Source organism: Salvia splendens, chromosome 17 (assembly GCF_004379255.2).
Source record: "Salvia splendens isolate huo1 chromosome 17, SspV2, whole genome shotgun sequence".
Lineage (NCBI taxonomy): Eukaryota > Viridiplantae > Streptophyta > Magnoliopsida > Lamiales > Lamiaceae > Salvia > Salvia splendens.
The window spans coordinates 26522902-26542154 of record NC_056048.1 but is presented as its reverse complement, the minus strand read 5'-3'; the positions used below and the strand labels follow the sequence as shown (position 1 = coordinate 26542154).

The 19253-nt window shown below is 38.9% G+C and overlaps 1 protein-coding gene across 2 annotated transcripts; it reads right to left on the bottom strand.

Moving 5' to 3' along the window:
* Window positions 1-7638: 7638 nt before the first annotated feature.
* LOC121775157 (valine--tRNA ligase, chloroplastic/mitochondrial 2-like) lies at window positions 7639-19026 on the bottom strand. Of its 2 annotated transcripts, XM_042172159.1 has the most exons (27): window positions 18842-19026; window positions 18514-18601; window positions 17919-18045; window positions 17744-17827; window positions 17199-17293; window positions 16683-16774; window positions 16392-16445; window positions 15971-16023; window positions 15828-15895; window positions 14996-15071; window positions 13947-14030; window positions 13101-13249; window positions 12899-13016; window positions 12703-12819; window positions 12207-12427; window positions 11656-11745; window positions 11162-11273; window positions 10923-11033; window positions 10676-10813; window positions 10525-10575; window positions 10333-10445; window positions 9605-9749; window positions 9183-9287; window positions 9007-9108; window positions 8808-8880; window positions 8496-8662; window positions 7639-8125 (listed from the first exon to the last, which is right to left on the bottom strand). In XM_042172159.1, exons 1-27 carry the CDS (start codon window positions 18987-18989, stop codon window positions 7988-7990), a joined length of 2919 nt encoding a protein of 972 aa, XP_042028093.1. In that variant the 5' UTR covers window positions 18990-19026; the 3' UTR covers window positions 7639-7987. The 2 variants fall into 2 exon arrangements, with proteins under 2 accessions (XP_042028093.1, XP_042028094.1); XM_042172160.1 differs by lacking the exons at window positions 16683-16774; window positions 17199-17293; window positions 17744-17827; ... (1 more) ...; window positions 18514-18601; window positions 18842-19026 and adding an exon at window positions 16595-16662.
* Between the last annotated feature and the right edge of the window lie 227 nt (window positions 19027-19253).

The following is a 19253-nucleotide window of genomic DNA, read 5'->3' as shown; positions in this document are numbered from 1 at the left end:
CGTCAAGCGAGGCACAGTCACGGTTGCCACGTGAGAAATCCACACGCTCCACACACGGATGGCACACTCCTGCCACACGTCTGTAACCGACGTCGGTTACGAATTGCCATGATGACAGCCATCATGGCTGTTGACCCCCTGCAGTGGACTGAGCCTATAAATAGGCCAGCCATTCCATGCATCACTACACAATTCAAAAAGCATTCTGCATCATAAGCTCTCTCCCTCTCCCTGCATAGTTTTTTCTGTCGAAGCTCTGCCCTCTCCTCCATCCAGTTCGCCGGAGCTCTGTTGATTGCGGTGCTGCATCAATAGAGACGTAGCCGTTTTACCTTTGGGGACGACACGCCAAACCGAAGAGCACTACCGGGGCGTATCTCGTCTTGCGGGAAGAGGCCTCCTCGACTCGGCTAATCACACTGGTTTAGTAGTTTCGATTATACGTTGTATTTTTAAGTTCAGTTCTTCCTTTCCTTTCTTTTGGGTTGTATTACGCCCGGTAGTTATCTTTGTAATCCGAGAAACCAACAATCGCAAGACGAGATAACTTGCCTTTGAAGGAATTTGGACTTCTAAACTGAACTAAAACTTTCGAAATATTAAACACCTTTGCTGGAGATGTCTACCGACTCCAACACCGCCGCTGCCACCACCGCCGCCGCCATTCCCTCCACCATGGCGACCACTGGACCGGTCAACACTTCATCGATTCCCTCGATGATGCCAACTTCTGGCTTCCCAGCCGCTTCATCCACCGTCCCTTGGGTTTGGGACAACCCCTTCGGGGCGTCCACTGGTTCCACCTTTGGTGGTTCGGTTGGTTCCACTTTTAGTGGTTCCTTCGGATCCTTTAATGGATCGAGTGTTGGTGCCTTCGGGCTCAATACTAGTGTTGGATCTTTCGGGATCAACACGAATGCTGGGGCCTTCGGGTCTCATGCGGGTGCTAGTCCCTTCGGGGCTGGTACGACCATGGCGGGCTCTATGCCCAACATGAATGGTGGGGGCTCTATGCCCAACCAAGTTGTTGGCTCCTTCGGGGGCAACGGAATTGGTTCCTTCCAAGGACCAACTGCGGCACCTTTGGCACCAAGAATGATGCCACCTGCCGAGAAGCCACCAAAGTTTGGAGGATCTGACTTCAAGCGGTGGTACCAGAAGATGTTGTTCTACTTGACAACATTGGGCGTCGCCAACTTCCTCACGGAGAACGAGCCGCCCGCGCCAAGCGACCAAGAGACTAGGCTCGAAGTCATGGCGGACTATGAAGCTTGGAGAAAAGGGGATTATCTATGTAAAAACTTTATTTTAAGTGCATTAGATGATAGCCTCTATAATGTATACTCCAATGTAACCACATCTAAACAAATGTGGGAAAGCCTAGAGAAGAAATATAGCATAGACAATGCTGCAGGGACTGAACAGGTTGTAGCATCCAAGTTTATGGACTACAAGATGGTCGACTCTCGACCCATCATGGAGCAAGTCCAAGAGCTCCAAATGATCATCCACTCCTTAGTGGCTGAAGGGATGACCTTGCCCGATAAGTTCCTAAGGTGCACGATCATTGACAAGCTCCCTCCAAGTTGGAAGGACTTCAAGAGTTATCTCAAGCACAAGCGAAAGCAGATGACCCTTGAAGACTTGATCGTGAAGTTGCGCATTGAGGCCGACGTGCGCAAAAGTGATCAAAAGGCTAAGGGCTTCACCCCAAATGAAGCCAAAGCCAACCTGTTGGAGCGGGGCGGTCCCTCCAACAAACGCCCTCGCCCAAACCGTCCAAACGACAAAGGGAAGGGAAAGCAGCCTTCAAAGAAGTTTGAAGGCGACTGCTACAAATGTGGCAAACCGGGCCACTTTGCCAAAGACTGCCGCAGCAAGAAGAAGAAGCCGGCAGCCCACGTCGTTGAGAAGGAGTTCAAGGACTGGGATGAGAACGACCTCATTGCAGTGGTCACTGAAGAGGTTAACCTTGTTGATAACAAGGGAGGCTGGTACATCGACACCGGCGCTACTGCTCATGTTTGCTCCGACAGGAGCAAGTTTGCCTCCTACACTGCTGTTGAAGGGAGGAAGATCAACATGGGGAATCAAGCATCGTCAGAAGTCCTCGGCGTTGGCAACGTGATTCTCATGATGACGTCTGGCCTAACTATCACTTTGAAGGATGTGCTGCATGTCCCGGACATCCGCAAGAACCTAGTGTCAGGATCAATACTAGTTAATAAAGGGTTTAAACTTGTATTTGAGTCCGATAGGTTTGTCTTGTATAAGTTTGGAAAATCCATCGGAAAAGGTTATGTAACCGATGGGCTTTTCAAGCTTAGTGTAGCAACTCGAAGTGTTGCGAAGCCATTGGCCAATAAGAATAAAGCATCTACTTCCTCTTATTTGATTGAGTCTTCAAATTTGTGGCATTGTAGATTGGGACATGTAAATTCAAAAGCCATTAAAAGATTAGTAAATTTAGATTTACTAAAGGCTAATGAATTGGATATCCAAGATAAATGTGAAATTTGTCTTGAAGCAAAAATGACTAAGTTGCCGTTTCACTCGGTTGAACGAAGCACAAAACCCCTTGAATTAATTCACACGGATGTATGTGATTTAAAGATGTTGCAAACTAGAGGTGGTAAAAAGTACTTTATCACTTTCATAGATGATTGCACAAGATATTGCTACATTTATCTTTTAAGAAGCAAAGATGAAGCAATAGAGGCGTTCAAAAATTATAAGAACGAAGTTGAGAATCAACTTGGTTGTAAAATCAAAATGATTCGAAGCGATAGAGGAGGCGAATATGTAGCCCCGTTTGAGGAGTTATGCAACGCAAGTGGTATAATTCATCAAACAACTGCTCCATATTCACCACAATCCAATGGTGTTGCAGAACGCAAGAATCGAACTCTAAAAGAGATGATGAATGCACTGCTACTCAGTTCAGGATTACCACATAACATGTGGGGGGAAGCTGTTTTGACAGCAAACTATATCTTGAATAAAATCCCTCTCAAAGGAAAAGATGTTACTCCTTATGAGTTGTGGAAGGGAAGGAAGCCATCCTACAAATACCTCAAAGTGTGGGGGTGTTTGGCAAAGGTGATGGTTCCTCCGCCCAAAGAAGTTACAATCGGACCTAAGACGGTTGATTGCATCTTCATTGGATATGCACTTAACAGTAGTGCATATCGATTTGTTGTTCACAAGTCTGAAATATCGACTATCACAGTAGGAACAACAATTGAGTCGAGGAATGCTGTATTTCTCGAAAATACCTTTCCTTGCAAAGATAAGGAAAAAGTATCAACCAATTCTGAGACAAGAATTGAAGAAGCCACTAGTTCTAAACAAGTGGAAGAAGAAGCCACTAGTTCTAAATCAACAGATGCGGAACCTGAATCGCGCAAGCGTGCAAGGCCCGATCCAAAAGATACAGTACTAAGACGTGGTAATAGAGTCAGAACACCAAAAACTTTGGTCCTGACTACATTGCTTTCATGTTGGATGAAGAACCAACATCGATAAAAGTAGCCTTTGCTGGCCCAGACGGGCTGCATTGGAGAGAAGCTGTTCAAAGCGAAATTGATTCAATTTTGCTAAACCACACATGGGTGTTGGTTGATTTGCCCGAAGGTGCTAAACCTTTAGGATGCAAATGGGTTCTTAAAAGAAAGTTTAAGGCCGATGGAACAGTTGATAAGTATAAAGCCCGATTAGTAGTAAAGGGTTTTAAACAAAAAGAAGGACATGACTTCTTCGATACCTATTCACCTGTAACAAGGATTACATCTATCCGGGTGCTTCTCGCTATTGCTGCATTGCACAATCTCGAGATTCATCAAATGGATGTAAAGACCGCGTTTCTGAATGGTGAACTAGAAGACGAAATCTACATGGAACAACCCGAAGGGTTTGTAGTACCTGGACAAGAGAAAAAGGTATGCAAGCTCGTGAAATCCCTATATGGATTGAAACAAGCGCCATTGCAATGGCACTTGAAGTTTGATAATGTGATGTTATCAAATGGGTTTAAAATCAACGAGTGCGACAAATGTGTCTACATCAAGAGCACTAATAACGGTCATGTTATAGTGTGTCTCTACGTTGATGATATGTTAATCTTGGGTAGCAACACTCAAGTAATTAACGATACAAAGGCCATGTTAAAGAGAAACTTTGACATGAAAGACATGGGTCTAGCCGATGTAATTCTTGGAATGAAGATTTTAAGAACGAATGATGGAATCATCTTAACACAATCACATTATGTTGAGAAGATATTGAATAAATTCAAAGCCTATGATGGCGCGCCGGTTAAGACTCCAATTGAACTCGACGTTCACTTGAGCAAAAACAAAGGCGAGCCCGTTGCACAAGAAGAGTATGCACGGGTCATCGGGTGCATTATGTACTTGACTAATTGCACTCGACCTGACATTGCTTGTGCCGTGAACAAGTTAAGTCGTTACACGAGCAATCCAAGCAAAGAGCATTGGAGAGCTCTTGTGAGGGTTTTGAGATATTTAAAACACACTCAAAATCTTGGGCTACACTTCTCGAGATACCCCCCGGTGCTTGAAGGGTACTGTGATGCCAATTGGATATCCGATAATAGAGACTCACTTTCAACAAGTGGATATGTCTTTACTATTGGGGGTGGTGCTGTATCGTGGAAATCCACAAAACAGACCTGTATAGCCCGATCAACAATGGAATCGGAGTTCATTGCCTTGGATAAGGCTGGTGAGGAAGCCGAGTGGCTTAAGAACTTCCTTGAAGACATTCCATGTTGGTCTAAGCCAGTGCCACCAGTGCTGATTCACTGCGATAGCCAAGCGGCTATTGGAAGGGCAAACAATGGTTTCTATAACGGTAAGTCTCGACATATACGTCGACGACATAACACCGTGAGACATTTGATCACAACAGGGGTGATTACAATTGACTATGTGAAGTCAATAGATAATCTAGCGGATCCGCTAACCAAAGGGTTAAACCGTGATCAAATGAATAAGTTGCTAGAGGGAATGGGTTTGAAATCCACAAACTAAAGAATTGTCATAGTGGTAACCCAACCATGATGACTGGAGATCCCAAGAACTTGGTTCAAAGGGACAACTAAGCTATGAGAGTTCATGGAAAAACACTCAAACTATATCTATTCCCTAGAGAGCAATAGAGTGTTGGAGAACTTGCCTCGTGGTAAAGGCTAAGTCTATGACTTTTAATGGTTCTTAAGGATCTCAAAGAGATGGAATTCTCAAAGAGACCAAGTATGGCAAGGTACTTGACTAAGAATCACCTACGTAAGTGCGAAGTGTGGTCGCTTCATAAAAAACGCACTTATGAATCCAAAGTGGTGTCCAAGACCGCAATGGACACAAAACGTGAGAACGGATGAGGTTGAGGTGTTTAAGTGTTAACACCATTGTCTCGGTGCACGCCGTGGGGGATTAGTTCAAAGCATCGCGCTACTAAGCCGCCTGTGTATCCGATGGTGTCGACTATGGAGGGTTCAAAGTCAACAACTACCTATCCTTATGCTTATATACCTCGCGAGGGTTGAGCTTGTGTCTGCATGCATATGCATTCGGCTATTTCCACTCATGTGGGGGATTGTAAAAAATCATGGATTAAATATGCCCGGTCAATGGATTTTGACCAAATAATAAATGTGACGAGACATTTAATTTTGTGAAATTAAATGACATAGCGTCGATCTACATTTTACGTAGGTAAATGTAGTATATTCACTTTCTCAAATCCGATTTCCGGTGAGTGAGAAATAGTGGATTAAAGTTGGGCATAATTAGCTTTTAATTAAAGCTTGGAGATGGAGCTTAGGGAATAATTAACTAGTGTTAATTATCCCACATTGGAGGATTAACACATCTTTAATGTGTATAAATTAAGTGACTTTATGTTACTTAATAATTATAGTGGACCAAGATGGGTGAAAGAGCCCACACGCGCGCACACGCGCGCGCCGCCGCCGCCCGCCCGCCCGAGCCCGAGCCCGTGCCCGTGCCCGTGCACGTGCTCGTGCTCGTGCTCGTGCTCGTGGTCGCGGGCGCGGGCCGCGGGCCTCGGGCCCGGGCCCGAGCCCGATCCCGAGCCCGATCCCGATCTCGATCCCGATCTCGATCTCGATCTTGGACTTGGACTTGGACTTGGACTTGGACTTGGATCTTGGACTTGGATCTTGGCAATTGGTCTTTGGGTGGTCTTTGGGCTTGGTGCTTGGCCCAAACTATTCTTTTTGGACCACCGCCGAGTCAGCAATCCAAGTGGCTTGACACGTCGTCAAGCGAGGCACAGTCACGGTTGCCACGTGAGAAATCCACACGCTCCACACACGGATGGCACACTCCTGCCACACGTCTGTAACCGACGTCGGTTACGAATTGCCATGATGACAGCCATCATGGCTGTCGACCCCCTGCAGTGGACTGAGCCTATAAATAGGCCAGTCATTCCATGCATCACTACACAATTCAAAAAGCATTCTGCATCATAAGCTCTCTCCCTCTCCCTGCATAGTTTTTTCTGTCGAAGCTCTGCCCTCTCCTCCATCCAGTTCGCCGGAGCTCTGTTGATTGCGGTGCTGCATCAATAGAGACGTAGCCGTTTTACCTTTGGGGACGACACGCCAAACCGAAGAGCACTACCGGGGCGTATCTCGTCTTGCGGGAAGAGGCCTCCTCGACTCGGCTAATCACACTGGTTTAGTAGTTTCGATTATACGTTGTATTTTTAAGTTCAGTTCTTCCTTTCCTTTCTTTTGGGTTGTATTACGCCCGGTAGTTATCTTTGTAATCCGAGAAACCAACACCTTCGTTATACACTTGCAAATTAAATGGAGGGTAAATTAGCCTATATTGAGTATCTCAAGTTGAAACAATGAAGGGGAAATTTGCATGCTATTTTCATTTGATTGTTTATTGTGTTTTAGAGTCTGTTTCACAATATTATTCCCAAGATATTCGGAAAATAACTCGTTTAGTGAAGCTTGTTAGCTAAACAAAAAGCTTAAAATACGAAATTTGGTCAAATTCACCTTAGTATCATAAGGTTTTTTTTTTTGTTCTCAATTGTTTAATCCATATATAAATCAATTCTTTGATGATGCTCAAAACATTATTATTTAATTGAAATAAGAAAATAAGTAAAAAAAATATGAATCATACTCATTTTAATGAAATAAAATCATTTGAGAGTTACTAAAAGATGTCGTTTCGCACACGAATGAGACACCTAAGAAAAATTGAAACTTCGTAATTTCATTATTATGTTTTCAATTTTCATGGGAATGATCAAAATTTAACTAAATTATGACAATCATCCCAATTCGAAAATTTAAAATAGTAACCAAATACAATTAAATTTATTTCTATAATTATTAATAGTTGTATTTGATCGCTAACTACTTTTGTTTATCGCAAGTAATCAATGAATATTAATCTATTTTAAACAATATAATTAGTATATTGAGAAATATATCTAAATCTAGAAAGTTTATTTTGGTTCGAATAACTAAGTTTGGGATCGAGCTTGGTATAAACGAACCAAGCTTGAGCACAAGGATTTTATTCATCTCGACTCTTGTCTGAATACCCAAAAATTTGGCACATTCTATCATACAAAAATTGTCATTTGGTGCATCATTAAAACATTTAACCCATATCATGTTCAGTTGTTCTGTAACAATTAGTAATTTGCATCTCCAAATTCTCTATTTATTGAAAGAATCAAACCTTATAGAACAGAATATGCTAAAGAAATGGAACCAAAATAGCTATACATCAATTCATATTTCATAGTAGAAGATCACTAACTTTGGCTGTATTCGATAGATCCGGGCAAACTGCACAAGGACGATGATAAGGTTGATCTTGTACATGAAAATTCCATCCATGTGATGCATCGTGTGTCATCTTTACCAGAAGCGTGATAGAATAAGACGAGTACAGGTTGGAATTATCGGACTTCATTGAGCTTGATTTGGCATGAGCGTTGTGGACTGGAGAAAAGCTAGCCGGTTTCTTGTTAAAGTTACTTTCTCTTCTGCTTCTGCTGCTTTTTCTCGAACCCCACGAACAATATCCTCAGGAGCTTTCTCAACAAACTGTAGATAAACAGAAATGATTTGATTTCTGGAGTGTAACTGAATGCAATATCTCACAGTACTCAATAGACAGATATTGCCCCTTCCAGATGAAAGCAATTCAAATGAAATATACACAAATTCACAAGAAACGAAGATATTTGATTATTTTTATGACATTTATGTTGGTTTTTACAGAGACGATAATCTATTTTCTGCTAATGCTGAAGAAAACCAACTTTACAAGTGTGTGCATATTAATAGACTTTCTTCAATTTTTCACTTGTTATGATCAAATTTAGCGCATAAGCATGGTCGACGTGAGTACAATCATGTTTAAGTCTAGAAAATAGGAAAGAAAAACACAAAATAATCATCTTCAACTACTTACACTTGGAGAGCTTAAGCGAGCCATAAGTCCATCATATTCAGTTTGCATTTTAGCTAGGCGCTTGGAAAGGCGCTGCATCTCAGCCGAGATATCTACCATGTCAGCAAGTGGAAGGTATGCTTCTAAACCTTCACTGGCAACAAGATGGACTGATTGACTAGCATCTCCTGAAATTCATTTTGTGATAAAACATTGCCCAAAGTCATCGTAAGAGGATTACCATTACGTATATGAAATTTGTTGAAAAAAAAACAAAGCGAGGTATGGTTAGACAAGATGCATTAGCTACTCGATTGATGGCAAGAGCATTACCTGGGGGAGATTGGGAAAAGCTTACGTTCTCCAAATCCAGTCTAGAGAGAAGAACCAAAACATCCTTTTCTTTCTGCATCGTGAATCATACAGTGAAATCACAATGTGAGATTATATAGGTGAAATCGCTTAGCAAAAAACAAAAATATTCAGTTGACTAATCCAAAGCTATATAGACTGAAGGATTTGGCCTACTTACAGAAATATACTGAATAACCTCTGCATTTGCAACAATTGATGCGGATATACGCTTTGCTGGTTCAACAGAGTACTCTGCCCGTGCATTTCGAATTGCTCTTGTCTGAGATACAGCAGATGCAAACAATCATCCAACTGTTCCATGACCAGGCAAATAATGAAAGGTTTAGAACTTACCAAAGCCTGTAAATTCTCAAATTTCTTCACAGATTCGGTTTGCCTTGGAAGAGAGGTTGATGGCCAAGCTGATACTATAAGAGCTTCTTTTCTGTTGGGTAATGACTGTACGATAATACAAATGTAAAGCGGGGCCATTATATCAAACAGCAGAGTTACAATTCCATAGATGAAAAACAAAAACAAAAAATCAGAAATCCATGAGAAACAACATGGATAGGCTTGAACATCTAGATTTCCAGCCTGAACAGCATATGCATGGGTAAAATTCTGACAGCCAAAATATATCACGAGCTAGCCCAGGAACAAAAGCTATTGCGATTGTGAGGTCGTGCATCTTGTTGTATATAGATCCATATAATATCATGACTATTCTGAAAGCAAATTAAAGACATGCCTATAAGAATCTGAGACGTCTTTACCTGCCAAAGCTCTTCAGTTACAAATGGCATAAATGGGTGAAGTAATTTCAGTATTGATCCAAAGACATACAAGAGAACTGCTTGTGCCACAGAAGCAACTGAGCCATCTCCTTGATAGAGTCGGGCTTTACTTGCTTCAATATACCTAACCAGAAAAAAGGTAAGCACCAGTGAGGTGAAAGGAAGAACCAGAAACTATGGAAAATGCATTTTGCAGGATGGCAAATATTTTAATCATTACTCATGCAATGTAACAATGGAAAAGTAATTCAAATTTTGAGTGCCTAGAAAGCAATTATCATGGGATGTACAAGCATGAGATAAGAACATAAGCAATAACTACACAAGCAAAATAACAGAACTGTTGTAGAACAAATGCCAAGCTCAATTTGGCGATACAAACATGTCATCTCAAGATTTCTGAGTTTCAACTCCCAGAGTAGACTCTGTCAATGTAACGATTTACATATTTTGGAACACATCAAGAGAGAAATAAGGCTAACAATCACACTTTTTTTTATCTAATCTATGATCTTCAAAAACAATAGGAGCTCAACAATTACATCCCATGAAGTTAAGGATCTAACTCAAGATTCAACGAATCCCCTTATAAGGTGCTGTTTGAATAGGATTCATGCAGTCGATTCGAATGATTTTTAGATGTGCCACTTGCTTGAAATGAGAATTTAAAAACAAAAACAAGGACAAGCCAACACAACTTGACATACCAATCAGCAAAATCAGCCCAGAAAAAATCATAGATTTCCCGGGCAACATCTCCAAAGAAGAACTTGTCATAACTCATGGTGACAGCATCAATCAGCATATGAAGTTTTGTCACCTGCATAAATCACATTTCATTAGAAAGGTGAAAGAATGCTCATACATCATTACAATGTCACCATATGATTGTATCTCACCACCCAACATTCTGGTAGAGGTAGCTTGAGCAGTGACTCTTCCTCATCAAACTGCAAAATCACAACCTTACTTCTCAGAACCGTCCATATATTTATAGCACAAAGTAGAAGTATGTGCCAGGATCAATGTGCAATGGTTGTGTCAAAGAACCTTATAGTCCTGAATAGCTGTCCAAGCTGATAAATCACTCTGAGGCGGCAAATTCTGTAACACAAACTTGCCACCATTCCACAGTTTGTTGGTGAAAGCTTTAGTAGAAGTCAACCTTTCAGTTGATAAATTGAGATCCTACAACATGAAAAGGATATGAATTAATAAGAGGACATGACATTTAGACAGTTTTTGGGACTTCAAGCATATTCCAGAGCAACATGCAGGTATTCTAGAGGAAACCGACCTGGCCAGCAGTTCCTAGAGAGAGAGTGAACCTTAGAGCATCAGTTCCATAATCTTTGATTGTATCAAGTGGATCTATAACATTTCCAAGCGATTTAGACATTTTGCGGCCCTACAAAATATGAATACCAGCAGTAAGGATATTCTATCAGAAGTGAATTATATTCTTTGATCTAGAAATGGTTCAGAAGATGACTTTTGAATGAGGCACTATCCTGTGCCTCACATTCTGTTGCTTACTTGAGAATCTCGTATAAGTCCGTGAAGGTAAACATGTGAAAATGGAACAGTGCCCGTGAATTCAATCCCCATCATCACCATTCTTGCTACCCAAAAGAACAATATGTCATGCCTGTTCAAATGAAACAGCTTTTTCTTTATGTTCAAAAGGGAAGTCCCTTTTAGAGGGAAAAAGGAATCAGAGTAGATATAACATAGATTCTAAAGACAGAGTAAAACCAGTATATTGGGTTAACATATAGTATCTCATTATCTCTGCAGGAGCAAGAATCTGACAGAAAATTATGAAGCTTAATAAACGGAAAAAAAAACCTCTACTTCATGAGAGTGGCATTGCTGCTGTATCTAACTTTAGGTAACTGTAACTGATGTTCCATTTAATATAAATGCAAAAGTATAATTTCAAGTACATAGAGTGGTCTTCACCTTGTAAATATTGCACTATTAAAAGTATGCAAAAGGTAAAAGTAAAGCACAAGCAGAGGTGTAAGTACCCGGTCTCAAGAACTGATGTAGGATAAAAGTTCTTAAAATCCTCCGCTGACCCATCTGGCCAACCAAGAGTGCTGAAAGGCCACAGTGCACTAAGAAATAACATATGTGGTTAGTTTGACTCATCTGGCAAGCTGTCATATTACAGTTAAGAACATGTAAATAATTGGGCAAAGCATTTAAGAAAATAACATCACCCAAGCAACACATTCATTGTACCAGAAAACGTGCAGCAGTACATGATAAAAGAGAAATTGTCAAGAGACGATTAATGTTCTGCCGATTTATGCACTTTCTTCTTCAAAATCTCTGGAATAGTATGATAAAACTTTGAATACAGTTGCTTATAAGAATAGCCAGCTGCTGTGGCGCCAAAATGTGGTAGGTATCATTCTAACATAATTCTTTGTTAGCATACGCAGGGTAGATCACGAGTGATTATAAGCTCATTTATTCAAAACAGTCTTTAACTTGAGAAGAAGAAACATCATTACACAGAGAAAGGAAGGTATAAATGAAGAATTGCATTCAGTTGATTTGCTTAACAACGGACCTTGAAAACCAGGTGTCAAGAACATCTGGGTCTTGATATATTTCGACGTCCTTTCCATATTTTTCACGTGCTTTTTCAAGAGCTTCTTCATTATTCCTAGCAACTATGTACTCGTCTTCACATTTTTTACCAACAATGTACCAAACTGGTATGCGGTGCCCCCACCATAATTGCCTGCTTATACACCAGTCCTTGATATTTGACAGCCAGTGATTATATATCTATAATCATTACACAAGTGAGAATATTACTCCAGCTTCAAAGTTCAAACAAATAACTACTTTTTAAAAAAAACAACTAAATGAAATTAAAGAGAGGAATGTAGTCAGAAATTGATGCTTTATATTGCCTCAATGATCTGCTCAGAAATCTAAAAAGCAAAAGCTCAAGACTAGGCAGCATCAATAAAATCAATGGCTTCAAAGCTAACAGTAGACATGGTGAAGGCTAAATAAATAAATGATGAGCACAGGAATATGTAACTGGTGTTACATACCTTCTCAAATCTTTCGGGCACGATGGTTAGTTCTCCCTTTTCCACTGCATGGAGAGCCCTTTCTGCCAACGAATCCATTGTCACAAACCACTGTTTGCTTACTAGAGGCTCTATTATCTGATAAAAGCAACTTTGCATTAGAAGGAAGATAGAAAGGTGCATCTTCATGCAAACCCATATTTAATATTTTGCACACCTCTCCACCACGTTGTGATCTAGGAACTCGCATAGTATAGGCCTCCTTTTTCACTGCTAGACCTGTCTCCTCGAGTTCTGACCAGAGTTTCTTCCGTGCCTCAAACCGATCAAGACCACTGTCATTTCAGTAAGATTAACTAGGAGAAATAGGACTTTATAAGCCACTTCAAGCAGCTTGACACTATAATCTAAACAATTACCAGTATAAACCAGCAACTTCATTTAGTGTTCCATCTTTATTCATGACATTAAGAATGGGAAGCCCAAGCTTCCGAGCAAGCAGGTAATCATTGTGATCATGTCCAGGGCTTATCTTCAAGACACCAGTTCCAAAGTCTTTATCAACATACTGCATCATCCAAAAACAATTATATCCAGAAATGGGACATCACCACTCATAAACGAAAGAACAAGCAAGATTAAACAAAGCATTGCTTTTATTGCTACTCTTTGCTTGATGCCAAAAAAGGAGAAACAAGATATTATTGTATCGTGAAGAGAACAAAAATCAACTTAGCAGTATATAATTTGCACTTTGATGAAGATAATACCAATCAAGCAATTGGTGTTTATCTCTGGTTATAGTCAATCACAACATGATAACAGAAATTGTAAGCCTCGCCATAAATGGTTACAGGAGGAAGGAAAGGAAATATGTATGTATTTTCACAGGGATTTCTTGCTTGGAGTTCAAAATCAGGTAGATACTGTTACAATTAATCTTCAGCACATATTATAATTACATAAGAAGGAAGCATATATACAAGAATTCAATAGATGAAAGACAACTATAAAACATTAGATAGTATAAGTCGCCTATAAGTTGGGCATGGGTACAGGTTTTCTTACTTAATTCATTTTTTTGGTAATGTGTTTTCTAACTTATTCTAATACAGTCAATTAGAGTATTCATGATACAATAGCATCTATCTGCACATGATCCTGAAACTTGACCATTAAAGCATTTTCCCCCTAATCTTCAGAAGGAGGTTGCTTAAGGTTCATAATATCACCAGCTTGTGCAAGCATCACAGAAGGTTTTTTACCTTATCAGAAATTATGGGGACATGCCGACCATAAGTCATTGGCACAATAGCCATCTTTCCTATGTACTTGGAATATCGTTCATCCTGAGAAACATAAACGAAAAATATTGTGAGATGAGACCATGAACTAAACAAAGACTCTGTTTAGATTAAAGAACTGCTTCAACCACATTATTTTTCAGGCGAGGAGGCACAAATGTTAAAGAAATCTGAGTCCAGCATGAGTAAACAACAGGGAATGGCCAAACGCTTTTAACAACCACCTTTAGACTTCAAATAGATACCATTTTTCTTTTTGGGCATAAGAAACAGAAATTTTATTTTGAATCTTTGATAATGATGACCCATACAGATTACAAAGACAAATCTACAATCTAACAGTCCAATGTCCAGCTAAATCTGATAGGTTCACAATTTTAAAATATTTGTGGATTCAGACCCCAAGGGAAACGCTAAATTTGATCTAATTCCATAATAAATTTGTCTAATTTCACTAGACACTCAGATCACGTCTTCTTATATGGGTTTTTAAATGTCACGTTTACGTATCTCTTATATACCACTTTAAATATAATGAAAAACATTTGAGTTAAGCTAAAAGCAACGAGGAAAGTCCGTCTTAGTCTCAGCATTAATTTTGTAAGTTGTTAAGCAACAAGCCACTAAAATATTAATAGTCCCACGATTCTACCACTGGCTTGTCTTGACTCTTGATTTTCACACATTACTTGATTTATGGAGAGGCATCGTTATGAAGGATAGAATTTTTTTTCAGGATAAATAATATGGAAGGAAGGAAGGCTCTGTCCAAGTACCAACTAGCACAGCGTAGGAAAAAAGGAACTAGAATATTATTAGTAGATTGACTTGTTTACAGGAATAGGATCCATTACTGAGATTCACCAACCACAAGCCTTTTGTCTTGAGATATTACATGAACAATGTATGTGGGAATCACATAATCGAAAATCGATCACCATAAATGTATTCCCAAAAAACGAATCTCATGGAAGTTTTTGATGTGATTCATCAAAGCATAAAAAAGTTACCTCTGGATTCACTGCTATTGCTGTATCTCCAAATAAAGTCTCTGGTCTTGTGGTTGCGATTGTCAGAAAGTCATCCCTGTGATGTAATGAAAAAAATCATGGCTTTAAGAGTACGAATATATAGGTTGCTGCTTCCTGCTAGTGTCCTGGGAATATAGTAAGCTTCATAAACACTTGATTCATGTCCGAATTCTACTTTTCCAAATCTATTTTCAGGCTTCTTACTGAGAATTTTCATTTGCTCAGTTCTTTCTACAAACCCCTCAATGAATTAATTCCAACATTGAGTATACTATTAAAATCTTTTTGACCAACAATAAGAGGATGGAATGATACTAGACACATAATTGATGCAGATTTGACATAAGTAAAAGATTGTCAGTAGAGAAGTTACAACATTATTTGTGGCATTGTAGTCTGAATATGCACCCTGCATGTATTCATGCAACAAAAAGTAAACCGTTCTAGTTGTCATCCACTAAGCATTTACGATACTTTTTACATGGTTTTTCAATAATGACACTTAAGATTAATAAAAGAACCTAATTAGTTGAGCTTCAACACAAAGTTATAGCGTTACATGCCAAGTCAAATACAAGGTCAATATTGCGAATACAATCATCAATGATGTTGGTCAAAAGTCAAAAACACAATCCAAGCCCACAAATTACTGCAAGTAAAGTATCATTATAAATAATGCCAGAAGTTTGAGAAGCCAAGGCAACTACACACAAACATATAGTCAAATACACATATGTTAAAAATGAGGTCCTAAGGCTGCAAGCAAGAATAAATTTCACTGATCTGCAATAATTTATGATCATTAAGATACCTTGTACCACCAGCAACGCGGTACTTAATGTGGTACAGAGCGCCTGGTTCTTCTGAGTACTCTACTTCCTAAGAGAAATATTCATCACATCAAAATAAGATGCCAATAGAAGGTAAACTGGAAAAGTGTCATGATCTGCATACCAAGTCAGAAACTGCAGTCTGTAATTTAGGGGACCAGTTGACCATGTAAGATCCTGTAATTTAGGGGGCCAATTAGCATGAAACGAATACAAAAGCGAAAAGGTAAAACATCAATCCAGAAACTTATTTGCTAGAGTACAATGTATGCTAGACTAGAGTATAATCAAAAAAAATTTGGGCTTTGCAGTTACACTAATTTTCTCAGGAGTGATTGTCCCCTTTTATGCAGTTTAAACAGTATGTCATAGTTTTTATTCTCCTAGTAACCACTACTAAAGAATATCACTAATGATTCCAGAAGAAAATTAATGGCCATGATATTTTATTTTAAGTCTGTTGTATACTGAAAAAAGTTATAAGGACATTTAAGAAACAAGCTTTAATTCAAACCCTATGACAGGGGTCCAAAATATGTCCCTACCTTGATAGATTAGACCTTTCTCGTGGAGCCTAACAAAGGCCTCGACAACGGCTCCTGAAACGGTTGAAAGAGTGAAATTCAGTACAAAAATGCATCTCTAAGAAATATTAAATGCAGGTGATAGGAGACAGTACTGAACTTTGCAAGAAGATAGTAAAGATAACCAATTCAAATAAATAATATGGAATAGCTTTGAACCAAACCATTGACTATGTTGTATGAGTCTGAATCTAGATTTGCTAACAATAATGCATGGTTGATGGAGGATTTACTGGATGAAAACAGCCTTACGACTCAGCTGAGCATCAAGGGTGAAGCGTTCCCTGGTCCAATCACAAGAAGCACCGAGTCTCTTTATCTGATTTGTTATTGTCCCGCCATATCTATAAGTAAAATAATGAATTATCAAAATTAGCAATATAAAATCAGAAACTGCAGCACGGATGGTCGGCCATTATTGACAAAAGGGCATGATCGGCCATTACTGAAAAATATGAAGTGACAGACTACTGCTATATCTCACTAAGCTAGACATAAGATCTGGGTGAACTTAAAAAATAACTCAGGCATCATCACTATTAAGAATATTAAGTAGAGTCTCTCAACAAGATTCAAGGAATCAACTCACTCACCTAAAGCACATCCATATGATTCTCACAAGATCTAAGATTCTAAAGCATTTGGATAATTATTTAACTCAAAAATGTGCAACGGTTTTGAAAAATTGCACGAATTTAAAATTAAGGGCACAACAGGCAAAATAGTAAGGTAAAACTAGTACTCCAGGAAGCAAGATAAAAAGATTACTTTTCTTTCCATGTCCAAACTCTTTTTGTGAATTCTTCTCTACCCATGTCAGCTCTCTTAATTCCTTCCTCAGCCAGCATTCTTTCCACAACCAACTGAAAATAAAGATAAGTTAGTCCATAGAAGAGTTTACAAAAAAAAACTTTCTTCAAAACATACAGATCAACAAGAAATAGAAACTCAAAGCTCACAAAGAATAGTTTAACAGACGAGAATACAGGAGCAACTTTTCTCACATCAGATGAAACTGGAAATATTGCACAAAGTATAGCCACAGGTGCAACCTAATGTCAGTGTTGGGGACTGACACCTGTCCCATTATTGTCTTAAATAACTAAACAGTGTGATCCTAAGCACCCTATAATGATACACACTAGAAATGCAGCAATCATTTCATTATTCATTGAACAGAATTACGTAAATAGCAAGCTGGGATCAATTTTCTTTTTTGAAAAAAAATAATACCTCTTGCTAAAGAAGAAGTTCTATTAGCGGCACTGGACTGATATACGCATAAAAACCGAAGTTTTAGATATAGTATTAACCTGGGTTGCAATCCCGGCATGATCAGTTCCAGGAAGCCAAAGTGTAGGTCTCCCTTTCATTCTGTTGTATCTTACCATTATATCCTACATTTGCAACAGAGTTAATCCGGAAAATGTTGATGTGCACTTTTTCAGTGCTAACACGCATATGTCAAAAGCATCTTTATTTTTCAACCTCAAGAGTGACAAACATAGCATGTCCCATGTGCAACGAGCCAGTTACATTAGGAGGTGGCATTGAAACTACAAAAGGATCTCCTCCCCTCTCAAGATTTGGCTTGAAATATCCTTGAGACTCCCACCTATATCCATAATGGGGATGTCAAAGCTTAACATTAACATCGCGAAAACTGTGGTTGATTTACAAGATAACCGCTCTGCGTGATACTAAAGCCAAACTGAGATGAAACTACATCATTTCATAAGAAAATAACTTGAGAAGCCCTTGACAACTAAACTTGTAACTGATCTGGTTAAAGTAAATGTGGAGATCCATTTTCAACCAATCAAAGTTATCATGCACAATCCCTTTTTATTTCAAATCAATGTCACAACTACTAGAACAAAGCAGCAAGCACGTGGTATTTCGTTCTTCAAACACTATATGTTATCTCTGCAGCATCTAATAACAAGAAAACCTTCCTCTACTTTCCAGTATTGTTCTTACACATCAGAATGGAAAAACAAATTATTATATCTTCGTTTCATCCTCAGTATAACTTGGAATTAACCTCAAAACTACCAGAAGCATAAACGAACACATGAATTACCATTTATATATCCTCTCCTCAGCGGTAAAATCAAAAGCTTTTGCCACTTCCGGCGATGTAAATACACCATTATCCGCTATTCCAGCAACTGAAAATATTCATATTTAAAAAATTAGAGAATGAAACTACACTAAACCTAACATCAATTCAAAACGAATAGTGCCACACATTAAATCCAGCTTCAAACAAGCATCGAATCCTATCTGTAATAGAAGTTTTTTATTGCTAACCACTACTTGTTTCATCTCTGGTGTAAAAATAAAAACAATTACATTCCAAAATTCCAATAATTCATAACCAAGGCGACAAATTTCCAAATGCATAGTACCAGTGGTGAAGCGCGTGTTTCTGAAACGAATGTAGTAGGAACGAGAAAGAGAGATACGGCGGCGTGGTTGCGTGGAGAAGAGGAGTGGGTTGAGTTTATTGCATATCGAGCAAGAAGAAGATAAGAGAGAAAAATTGGAGGCCGCCATTTTCAGCTTCCCCTCAACTGAGATGAAAGCCTGCAGATTTTGTAAGCTGCTTTTTTTTTGTTTTAATAATTTTTAGATTAAATACATTTGTCGAGATAAATTTCTTCCTTGAATTTTAGTAGAGAGTAAATTCGTTTGGTTTTAGTAATTTTTTACTTTTAAATATTATAAATAGGAATAAAATAGTTCTATTTTAAAATCAAAGCTGACTTAATTGATAAATTAAGCATTATTAACAAACTTAAATATTATATCAGCTACTAG

Coding starts and splice junctions, on each gene's coding strand:
- LOC121775157 (XM_042172159.1), bottom strand. CDS start 18,989: ATGGCGGCCTCCAATTTTTCTCTCTTATCTTCTTCTTGCTCGATATGC. Junction 15,072..15,827: donor CGCGTTGCTGGTGGTACAAG/GTATCTTAATGA, acceptor ATTACATCACAG/GGATGACTTTCTGACAATCG. Junction 8,663..8,807: donor CTTTTCCCAATCTCCCCCAG/GTAATGCTCTTG, acceptor AATGAATTTCAG/GAGATGCTAGTCAATCAGTC.